The sequence below is a fragment of the Sturnus vulgaris genome, chromosome 3 (genome assembly GCF_052056855.1).
Source record: "Sturnus vulgaris isolate bStuVul1 chromosome 3, bStuVul1.hap1, whole genome shotgun sequence".
Classification (NCBI taxonomy): Eukaryota; Metazoa; Chordata; class Aves; order Passeriformes; family Sturnidae; genus Sturnus; species Sturnus vulgaris.
Genome location: NC_142245.1, coordinates 80,037,602 through 80,049,685, shown reverse-complemented (window position 1 = coordinate 80,049,685; position 12,084 = coordinate 80,037,602). Strand labels below are relative to the sequence as shown.

At 41.4% G+C, this 12,084-nt stretch overlaps 1 protein-coding gene across 2 annotated transcripts in view; it reads right to left on the bottom strand.

Moving 5' to 3' along the window:
- Positions 1–16: 16 nt before the first annotated feature.
- RARS2 (arginyl-tRNA synthetase 2, mitochondrial) overlaps positions 17–12,084 on the bottom strand; it is a 29,408-nt gene continuing 17,340 nt past the window's right edge. For both annotated transcript variants that reach the window (XM_014877838.2, XM_088162069.1), the window contains exons 12-20: positions 11,862–11,922; positions 8,362–8,438; positions 6,939–7,063; positions 5,590–5,657; positions 5,383–5,492; positions 4,287–4,382; positions 2,482–2,556; positions 1,511–1,574; positions 17–161 (exon numbers count right to left, since the gene is read on the bottom strand). In XM_014877838.2, coding sequence (XP_014733324.1) covers positions 75–161; positions 1,511–1,574; positions 2,482–2,556; positions 4,287–4,382; positions 5,383–5,492; positions 5,590–5,657; positions 6,939–7,063; positions 8,362–8,438; positions 11,862–11,922 — 763 coding nt within the window. In that variant the 3' untranslated portion in view covers positions 17–74. The remainder of the gene's footprint in view (positions 162–1,510; positions 1,575–2,481; positions 2,557–4,286; positions 4,383–5,382; positions 5,493–5,589; positions 5,658–6,938; positions 7,064–8,361; positions 8,439–11,861; positions 11,923–12,084) is intronic.

Genomic DNA, 12,084 nt, shown 5'->3' with positions numbered 1-12,084 from the left:
CAGGAGAGGATTGATATTATTGTGGAAAAAATCAGTTTACTAAGAGAGATGACTTGACATCGGATACAGCCTCATTACATTTGAGTTACAGGTGTAATGCCAAGAAGTTTCATTCCGTTGGCTAGAACTGAGCGTGCAGCATGGAAGAGACAAAGCCGTGCCTGGAAAACAAGGAAAAAAGTAATTTTAGGGTAGTGCTACAGAACAGGGTGTGGTTCTTGGGACAGCAGTTAGACGCAGAGGTGAGAACACCGTGTGCAGCCTGTCCCTGTGCAGTCTCAGCCGCCACTGGGCTCGGATCTACACAAAATCTGAGTACTAAGGAACACACCAATGCTGCCAGAATTCATAGCAGCTGTTGGCAGCCCATTGCACTGTCAACAGAGGGACATTTTGTCAAACGAAGGTGGAGAGGAATGTCCAGCCCAGCCCAGCCCTGCCCTCGGGGCAGAGCAAGCAGAGATGCCTGAACAAGAGTGCAATGACTAAAAGCTGAAAATCTTTCATGCACCGAGGGCTAGTACAGCCTGAGGATACCGCTGGAATCCCTCCCCTCGCTGTGCCTAGGTGACAGGCTGTCAAGCAACTATAGGCTGCTTTGAAAATTTCACACTCCCTTTTCAATGTCTTAGCTGTTACACAGCTGGCTATTTGGGAAGGGCTCTATCAAGCTCGCTCCAAAAATGATAGTTCTTGAAAGCTGTTACAGTGCAAGACATTTAGAAATATTTTTATTTACAGGATAAGAATCTGAAGTTTTCCTTGAAGCTTGATGCAGTCCATCTCCAAAGGCACAAATGCCTACAGTCTCTAAGCTCAAATACAGACTACAGGTCCACCAATTCTACTGAATGTTTTTCCTCCACACCACAGCTCAACACTTAAATGTTATTTCCTACCAAAATCAAATAGGTAATTCCTTTTGAAACAGATGAAAGAGGCAGTGTAATTAATATATCATTTACTGAGTCATTGGGGGGTCAAACATTGCCTAGGAGATCAGTAAAAAGAATTTGCATTTATTTGGAATGGCACATTAATAGTTGTCAGCCTCTGTGCTTTAGCTAGAAAGGCAATACCGACAACTTGGGATATGTAGGTGGCAAGAGGGAGGAGACAAGATTTAGTTCTCTCCTAATTCTGTATCTTCCTACATAACCACTAAAGGAAACCATCAAAAGTCAACGAGCAAGTTAAAAGCTCAAATGTTTACTCTTAAAACATTCAGAAGGAAAGGTGATGAGAAGGTGTTTGACTGGCTCTGGAGCAGTTGTCCTTAGGGTGTTGTGTTTTTGGAGGATCAAGCAGAGCAGCCCTTTCCGGAAGGCACAGCTGTGAACAGCAATCCCTGCCTTCCCAAAGGGGTGCCGCCCACGAGAGCCTGGCTGTTGGCTCCTCTGCCTGCGGGCTCATATTCCCCCCAGTGGTGACACTGCTGGGCTGGCAAAGCCCTGGCGGATGGATCCTTCCTCGGGGCCGCCCTCCAGGCTCCAGCCCTGCTGTGCCGTACCTGTGCCACATCGGGGGCGCTGCCTTTCACGGGAAGGGTTTTGTGTGCCACGGCTGCCAGGTGGCTGAAAGGGAAAACACGGCAGAACGGTGAGGAGGAGTAAGTCATTTGACAAACGCAGCGCTGTGGGCTACAGAAAGCAGCAGAACTGGAAGAGCCACCCACAACTGCAGCACGCCACAGGCTGATTTCCAACAGCTTCTTCACCCGGCTGAAGGAGGGCATGGGTTTTCTGTAGCCTGTGTGGTGTTGATGGCATGCCCTGACAATTCTCCTAAAACAACCCCAAAATAATCTCCCTACTTCACACATACCCTCCCACACCCTACCCTCCATCCCCACAAAGAACTCACAAAACAGTCTCAAGACTGCTCTGGGAAGATCCTTGAGAGCCTATCCTATCATTCCCAAGATGCACGATTCTTTACATGGTTTTCCTTAACTTGTTAAAGCCTTCCCCGTACACAGGCTCTATAGCTTCCTCCACCAAGCCTACACCAGCATTTCATGGTGCTGTCCAATCCCTATGGGAATCAGATATACAGTATGACTTACACTAATAACAAGCTTTGTTCAGGGGCTGAGATAGTGGTTAAAAGTAGTTTGGATAAAATTTCCTAGCTAAAATGTTGATATTGATAGGATGTTATCAGCTAAAATCTGCTCCTTAAGACATCATTAGTCCAGCATGATTTTAGGTTCAGATACTGGGTTTCAGCCAAATTATTATTTTTTTCTTAAAAACGGTAAAGTTTCTCAGGAGGGTCCTGGCTCCAGCCTTAATCTCTACTATTTATTACATGATTTGCTACCCTACTTTATATATTTCCTGCTTCAGGGAAACTGCCCCACAAATTTGCATCTTCCCACTATTTTTACTCTTCAAAGCAGTGCAGAAGTGAGGGCTGCAGAGCCAGCTCAGGAATGCCTGTCCTCTCTGGAGACACCACCAGTATCAGCAAACACCTTACCTCAGTGTGAGGAGGTAGCTGACAATGTGCTTGGGTTGCAGATCCTGAGAAGATCTATACAGGACCTCATCATACCTGTGAAGGAAGGGAATTATTGTTTGGTGCTGAAGGGGTACAAGGTGTACTCAGAAGGCTCATCAGACTTGCTTAAGTCAGAACAAGCACACAACCACAGCTGTAGAATTAGAAGAACTAATTTTGTGAAGCAGACCTAAGCCATATCATTAGCACACAACTGATTATTCCTTCCTTGTTCACTTATTATTGAAGGAGATTGCTTCTGCTCTTCATCATGCAAACAGCTCAAGGAGGCAGGCTATAGCAAAGAGAACACAATAGCTGTATTTGCTCCTGGAACATTATGTCTGGTTTTATCTGAACACTAGTCATACGTTTCTAGGAGCAAAAAATGTGATAAATAACCAAGGAAGTCAAAATAGTCCCTTAGAGGACATTGCCTTTAGTAAATGCAGCTAAAAATTTTAAGTAGATAAAAGGAATCTTGCAACATTAGAAAAAGACAAATCCTGGAATACAGAATCACACAGAATGGGTCAAGCTGAAAGGGATCACAGTGGGTGATCTGGTCCAACCTCCCTGCTCAAGCAGGGTCATCTTATATAACTTACACAATACATTCAACTTTGTAAGATAGTATTAAACAGGGTAGTACAGGCAATCACAAGAGCTGTGTTTTTTCTTCATGTGTTTTGTGGTCCTTTTTCACAGCCTGCAAAAAGGTAACAACACCTCCAGGGCTGAAGAGATTTCAAATTCAATGTGGGGACTGGACTTGCTGAACTCTGCTCAGCTCCCAGGCACATCCAAGCTGAACTGTTGTGGAATCTTCCTCTCTTAAAGACAAGCTACAGAACTGGGGAGTACATCGTGATAACGACAGCTCAGCAGTCAGGTAAGAGTATAAAAAATCCCAAGAAAGAACTCATGTTTTCTGTGAAATACAATGGCACTGCATAAATAAGACAGCACTGGTCTTGCTGAGAGCTGGCTGGTCCTGCTGCTGCTCAGTGGACTGCAGGCAGACCTCTGGAGGCAATTACAGTTAACAGCAGGGCTTTGCAGCCCACATGTGCAGGTCAGAGGAGGCACCTGGTGCACTGGCATGACTTTTGGAAGTCCTAATTTTAAACAGATGGCCTCAGGAAGGTCTTAGCATGGTTAAAAGAGTTAACTTGCAGGCACTGCACAGTGTGCAACACTGTATATAGGAATTCTCACTAGGAATTCTGAAAGCTTTGGTCACTTCTGACTCCATCACAGGCTGCGCAACATGGACAGTTCCCTTGTCTCCATAGTTTAATTATACATCTATGAAACAGTGAAAACAGAAACTGCTCAACTTTAAGACTGAATTAATGAAGAACACTACTGCTATTAACAGGTACCTGTTATGCATGTTCAGTAGCTCTGAAGGATGCTGAGCTCCCAAATGTGCATGCACATACTCCGTTTACCTCACCACCTCTCTCTTTTCTCACATGACAAAAACAGAACATGAGAGACCAATATTTATACAGAGCTGAGCACACTTTTGTGAACACAGGAAATAACTAGGAGGCTCAGCTACACAGAGTATGTCCCAAATACTGCTTTTTCCATCATATGGCTTCTAAAGCCATGACCGTTTCAAATGTTGCAATCCATGTGGCACAAAAGGCAGGTCACTGCCTCAAACAAGCCATTTTTTTCTTCCAATCATGCAGTCTGTGCCCTCTCAATAGGTCAGTAGCAATCCAGATATTTATTTTAAGGGAAATGGTATTTGGAAAGAAAACTAGACAAACCTGAGAAGATGCTGAAGAACAGAGATGGCATCTGGCTCTTGTAGGCATGCCACATTTACATCAGTTATCTCTGCATTCCCATGCATCTGTTGTAAACTAGAACATAAGAATGGAAAGCAAATGTTGGATGAAAACCACCTCTTAGAAATGCTGAACAAAAAAACCCCAGTAATCTGTGTTTTTAAGAAAACAGTGTAGGCTCTGCTTAAGCTGAATGGAACACTGAGACAGACATTAGATGACTTCAACCTAAGATTTAAAAAAAAAAGAAAAAAAAAATGAATTTGTGCTGGCCATTCAGTTATCAACAGGATTAGAGATATGCATGGACAACAGGTCCAGAAGCTAAAAGGACTAGGAAGGTAGTCAATCTCCACTAATGGTACCCTGGAACCACCAATACCTACAGGACAAGGGAGTACAAGAGGAACAGACCAGAGAAAGTGATCAGGCTTGCACGTTGTCTCTGAACACCATGTCCTGCTACCATTGCCTCACAACATCAGGCTGCTTCACACCTTTGGCCTCACCCAGGAAGGAATCTTACATGAAAACACATATTAAGGTCTGCTCTGGCAGTTCAGTATAATTGATTAAACTGGACTCTTCTGGAACACTTAAAAAAAAAATTAAATATGTCAGGTGTTTGACCTGAGTCAACAAGAAGGGATCTCCTTTCAATCTTGGCTATAAACACTGGGAAATAATGTTAAAAATAATCCCTTAGTTACTGTGGTAGCCAAAGCATCCAAGTTCTGTGATGTGGTGTGTTTTACAAGTATGGGCATTTTGGCTTTTACATCAGTTTCCCTAGTTCCAGGCAACCATTCCTCATCAGTGACACCAACCACAGAGAAGCTGACCACAGAACTGAGAAACTACACGTTAGTTCAGTTCCTTGGAAATGAGGTAGAAAATTAATTTTAATTGGCCTGCTCTTCTGGGAAGTCTCAATGATTTCTATCTTAAACTCACACTTCTGCTGAAAAAGAGAACATGTGTCATATTTAAGGAGTTAGCACTACTACTTAGCAAAGCAGTAAGTTAATAAGGTTAAAATTCATGTCAGACTGTGGTGTGGAAATGCTTCTCTTACCTGTGGAGTCTGGCATGGGTGTACTGCAAGAACACACCTGTATCTCCCCGACTCTGGAGAGCTCGATCCCAGCTAAACTGGTAATCAGACGACAGGAGGCCCCGGAAGTCCTGGAACAATAAATTGATGTCACCCAGACATGGCTCTTCATCTCAATTTGTAACTTCTCACAGACAATGCAGACACCTCGTGAGGCAGCTCACTCACCTGAATTATGAGTGCTGCAAGACCAACCTTCTCTGCTGTCTCCACAGGATCTTGCATCTCTTTGGTTGCTGAAGAGAAAAAGAAAAATATTGTTAAGTCTGCAGTACCATAATGACTCTCTTGCTCATACTTGGAGATGCCAATAAAGGAGCAGATCTTCCATAACTATAAACTAGCAATATGGAAATTGTCAGGATGCATGCACCAAGGAGTCCAGGGTATAAATCTCTATTAAAAGCTGAAAACAGCTGTTTCACACGGGCTTTTTCTCACTTCCCCTCCTATGTGTAGCACAGATTTTGAGATGAGAAGGGTTCATTACAAAAGGCTATGCAAGCTACACTGAATACCTTTTCACAATTCCGACAGTCAGTCTTCAAGATCAGGGAAATTCAGATTTTGTTGAAAAACTGATAAAAAGCTCCAAGTGATACAAGATGCATAAACAAAAAAAGAAAAGTTGTTCCAATGGCTAATGGACCATTTGAATGTACATTTATGGAATAGTCACACCATCCACTGGAAATATCTAAACTGAAGGAATCTGAACTGGGAGAATCACAGAATCCTTTGGGTTGAAAGGGACATTTAAAAACCATCCCGTCCAAAACCCCTGCCATGTGCAGGGACACCACCTGCTTGTCCATTTCACAAGGAAGATCGTCTGCTTTAAAAAAGCTGAGGAGGCAGAGCAAGGAAGATGCATACTAACGCTGATCAAATCGCTGATTCAATCCAGCACTTAACTCCAGAGAGCACAAGAGGGGGCAGCATTTCACTGGGAATGGCTTGGATCTGTACTGCATCAGGAGGAAACGATCCTGGAGCCACAGCCCGAGTGAGATGCAGGCAAACCCTTCCTTCAGCACAATCTGGGGGCAGAGCAGCGACCTCCCGGGCACTCGGGAACAGCCAGGAGGCTGGCAGGGTGACAAGGCAGCAGTGGCAGGCAAGAGAGGGTCGCTCTTGCCAGAGAAAACTGTCAGAGCTGTAAATCCTTTGGCTGAAATCTGACTGATCCTTGAACTCCAGCCCCAAATCTACTAATGACTAGTTTGTCCCTCCAGAAAAAAACAATTGCTGTCCCTGAAAGGCAGGTACTTCCTTCCCAGTGAATGATGAAATAATTTCACTGAATGTTAGAATTTGCAAATCTTCAATTTAGGGGAGTTCACAGAGTTGCAAAGAATTATTGTAATGTTATTTATATTATGAGAAGTACAAAAAGAAAGAAAAAGCCATATTACTGTGATTAGTGCAATAAAGGGAGAAGTGAAGGGTGGAAAAGATGACACAATGTGATCAACACAGAACATCAAAAGAAACTAATAAGACCTGAAATAGCTAACTTTTTGTGGAAGTCATGTTTTGTAACATCCTTGAGCGAACTTCATTTAAAACATCTTCCAGAAAAATTACTTCTCCTCTCCGAGTCTTCATGCCTTGAACTAGACCAAAAGACACATGCTGGCACCTGTGTTGAGAAGCAGCAGGACCAAAATTATATTTCAATCAAGAGAAACGTTTGCAGTGTTTTTTCAGAGCTGGATTCTCTATTAGGAAACAGCAATAACAGCTGAATAAATAACACTCCAACATGGGAAGCTTGGTGATATAATCAGTAACTCTCATTTCAGCAACCAAGCTCCATGTTATTATATAACGGGAAAATAATGATCAGAGTTATGATAGCCTGGTCATTTGTGTCCTCTCAGGAATCTCTTGCTACTAGCTTTAGTACAGAGGCCTCAATGTAATAATTTGCAATAAATTGAGGAGAGGCAAGATGTAGACAGATCAAATTACTGTGGCAACAGAGATCTCTTAATATAATTAGAAAAGGAGTCATAATAATTCTATTGTGGCCACATTAAACTAAAAGTATAATTAATCATTGCTAATAATAAAGTACTCATTGCTTCTGCTCGTAATAATCCCAAGCATTATTCTTGATCCAGAATCTAAGGCAATTTCAGAACAACTTTAAGCACTGTGAAAGGAGAAAGGTTGGTATTTCTGAAGGTTAAAACCCTGTATTTAACCACAGAAGACATGCAGTCTGGCAGAGAGGAATATGATTTAGTCTGGAGATCCATTACTGACCTTTGTTCAGATTGCTAACAAGATTGGTAATTACAATGAATAACAGCAGGGATACACTTCCCTGCAATAGATACTCCAAGCCTGAAGCATGATTCAAACTCAGATTCTGATCTCTGCTAAAATAAAATACTTCAAGAGGTAATAATTTAATATGTGACCACACAATATCCCACAAGCTATGCCACAAAGTCTCTTTAAAATTGTTTCCCTTTTTCACATCAGGCAGTTATGAAAAACCTGTTAAATGAAAGACAGGGCTGTTTTTCACATCCTGAACACACAGCAATAACTTCATTCACCAATAAATCAGGCCAGTAGGAGTGAACACACAGAATGAAAAGGTTGCTGATAAGGACCTGAGGCCCACATTGCACATAATTCTGAGGGTTTGTTTCTCTGTTGGACTAGTACTAGTTGGGTCCTACAGACCAAATGTCTGCTTGTACTCTGGAGTCCATGACTTGCACACCAGCAACACATCTTGTAGCTTAGTTTCATCCAAAATGCCTACATGATGTGTGCCATAGCATGGTGGTGGATGGACACTGTCAGGAGATTCTCCTCAAAAGAGCACTCCACTGAAATGCCAATGTACATATTATACCCATTACTGAGGAAAAAGAAATTAACCCCCAAACCGGTATATAATTACTATTTTTAAGTACATACCTTTCTGCCCAGTCATAGCCCATGAGCTTCAGTATTTGAAATAAATGTTGAAAGTGATTACTTTGGCTTTTATCTGTCTAAGGAACAGAATTGATGCATATCAGAAAACACTACAAGTCTGATAAAGAGTAGTTTTTAACACATAAACACACATACTACAGTGCCAGTAAGTCATTGCAAGCAAAATTAAGACCTATGAAGACAAGCAAGACTTGGAAATTGTGACAGCTGGAATCTATGGCAATGAGATTTTGAGTTGTGTTAGAAAAATAAATCCACCTTTTCAGAAATGATTATTCTCACGTCATGAAGGCAAAGACATGAAGTAAAAGAAAGTTTAATATTCTTTAGTTTCTCATGACCTGAGAGCTCCCCATCAAACAAAACATCTCAATTTTGACTTCAGAACCTTGCTGCTCTTGTTATACCCCTGGGATATCACCAAACTCTAAGGGTCCTTTGGCTTAGAAACAGAACACCTCTTTGGCAGTCTACCTCCAGAACCCACTAGTTTCTATTGTCTGCAGTGTGATTTGTAGTTTTACATCATAAGGCAGGTACATAATTTTTTTAAAAATGTATAAATGATCACAATTTCATAACAATGATCCATCTTGCACTTTCTTCCACTTTCAGTTACACTCTCCTACGAACTGAAGTTGTTTCTAACTATGTAATGTCTAACAACAATCTTGATAGATGTTTCTAGCTACAGCTGTTGCTATGAGGTTCGTTTTCCTGCCTAGTTGTTTTGACTGCCTCACTCGAACTCCTTTTAATCCCTCCTTAAAAAACAGTGCAGAGATAACCAAATAATCACTACTTCCTCATTTGTTTGGTGCCCTGGGACAAGGAGTGAAATGTTTATCTTGTGTTCCTTCTCAACTCTACCAAGCTATCAAGCACCTGCCTCCTCCCTCCCAGCTCCTCATAGCCTGCTCTGCTCCAGGGAATCACCTCTCTGTGCTGACTCACAAGCAAGGCTGATAAAAGGACAGCTGATAAATAGACAGCAGTGGCTGGTGCTTCAAACAAGGCCTCCCAAGTCCTTTTTCATGCACCTTACAGATGAGGTGCATCTCTGCACAAAGCCAGACCTCTCTCATTAAGTGGCTGGCTTTAATGTAGAAGTCTGCAGTCTGACAGCATGGATTGTATTAAATTCTGAATATATAAAAGCATTTTCATCTCCTTTTTGAGTGCAACATTCAATGGAATCTTAGTACCTCTTTAATAACGTGCCACACATTTTAAAATGTTTTGAATATTTTGCTCATACCACTGCCTTTTTATGAAATAAGTAGGATTTTTTAAAACCTAATTTGATGAACACACAGATTTACAGCATTACAAGTAGTAAAACAATTTAATGTTCTTTTAAAGAAGTTGATCTGATGAAAATAAGACGATCTTATGAAATAAGACTCTTGAGTCTCTAAATAATTTTCTTGTAACAAGATTAGGATTCTGAAATATATTTGTATTTAATTATTAAAGACTAAAATCATTAGCATTCTAATTTAATCCCATGAAGTCCTCCTGCCTCTGGTAACACTGAGTAAAGTCCTAACTCACTACAAAGCACTGCCACAAAACAGGAGCAAAGCTCAGCAAGGCTGGCAGTTCCCTCACCAGGCTGTCTGTCCCACAGGAGTCTCCTAAGAGTTTGTTTCACTCTTTTATTTTATGACCCACTTTCTCAGCCTGTAGAAAGTCAGAAATTATAAAAATACTAACCATGTCCTCTGAAAAACATACAAGCTAAGGAAGGCTGAGAGGACAGGACAGGCTAACCTGTCATTTCCCTCTTGAACGGGACATTGTCTATGATGGACACAACAATCACATCCCAATCTGGCTGTGCTGTGTATCTCTTTGGACTTGAAGGAGACCAGGGAGGCCCAGGCAAGGAATTAACCTGACTGAGTTCAGCTACAGCAGCAGCCTGCTCAAGACTCTTGCTCTTATGCTTGCTCACTCCATTAGCTGAAAGTTCAGCTGACATCCTGATTTGTGCAAAGTTAACACCCAACTATTTATTTTTTTCTAATTGTTCCTTCTCCCGTGGTCCCTGCTACCTCCTGGTATATCAAGCACAAATAACTGTCCATCCACACGAACTAGACACGAAACATCCTTAACATCTAAAGCACTGCACTTTCCCAGCCACACTGCCCTTTGACACCAATGAGCTCACTGCTCCAGCCAGCAGGGCCAGAAAAGCTCCCACCAAAACCCAACAACTTCCCCCAGAATAACCAAAAAGTCCCTGTTCTATGACAACACGTGAGAGTGGCAAGCTACAGCAAACTTCCTGAAGACTGAAGTTAAAAGGAAGAATGTGGTTCAACTAGAAGTTCTACTTTAAACTGCGTATTAAATATTTTGCTTACTGATCTCTCTCCCTGCATCTTGTTAAGTGTCACATTATATTGACTTTTGAAAAAGCTGTACAGAGAAGGTACAAGGACATTACCAAACATGACCACATACAGATTTTTTTCCACACATTACTAATTCTGGACTTCATCTAAAAAAATATGGCCTCCATAACTTTTTTTTCTAAAGCTGAGAAAAAGGAGATTTAAAAGCATCACACGAAATCTCCTTGCTAATACGATATCCAAAAAGCTGCAGACAAGAAAGGAGACAGTCCTGCTATTCATATCCATTATTGATACTGCTAGAATTGCAAAAAAACAAAATAATGAAACCAAGAAATATAAAGATTCCCTGTCTACAACTGCTTCATTCAGATTGAATAAACAGTACTTCATGTGCAATTTCTACATAATGAAACTAAAGCATTTCAAAGCTGTAAAAATGTACATTTCGGATATCAGGACTTCAGATAGACTTAGATTAATTTTAGACTATTAATTTCCAAATTAACATTTTAAAACCCGTTATAATACTAACAGCTTTTTCTAGTTTGTTTAATTATTAACTACAACATTTATAAAGAAAATAAAATGGCAAATCAAGTAAGAGTTCCTTTCAAACTAATTGCAATGAATTTTTATAGTCGAGAATAACTCCAGAGCTAATTTTCATAAAATCATAGAAAGGCTTGGATTGGAAGGGACCTTAGATCATCTTATTCCAACCCCCCTGCTGTGGGAAAGGACATCTTCCACTGTACCAGGCTGCTCAGAGCACCATCCAACCTGGCCTTGAACACTTCCAGGGATGAGGCATCCACAGCTTCTCTGGGCAACCTGTTCTTGTGCCTCAGCACCCTCACAGTCAGAAATTTTTTCTTAATGGGTAATCTAAACCTACTCTCTTTCAGTTTAAAGGTATTTTTCAACCATTCTGGGCGTCATGCACTGAAACAGAACCAAGAAGCACTGCCACACAGAGGCACAGCCACTAGATAGTAAAGGCATCCATTTTACTGCCAAAAATACTGTGTGTCAAAGTCATATTGCAAGCCAGAGGCCCCTGGGTTACTGGAGAGAGTCAGCACAAAAGTGTGTGCTGAATCTAGAATTACTTACCACATAAATCATGGTATCCCAGCTGTGCTTATTCATTCTGTCTATAGCAGCTGCAAGATCTCTGAAAGAGATAATGAGAAACTATTCGGACTTTCACTCAAACATACCTCACTACTTGCCTCTTAGAAAAATAACCTACTTTTTATGGAGGGGAGAGGACTTCCTGAATAGAAGGATCCATGTATGCCTTACACATAAAAAAGTACGTGTATACTTTGCTGAT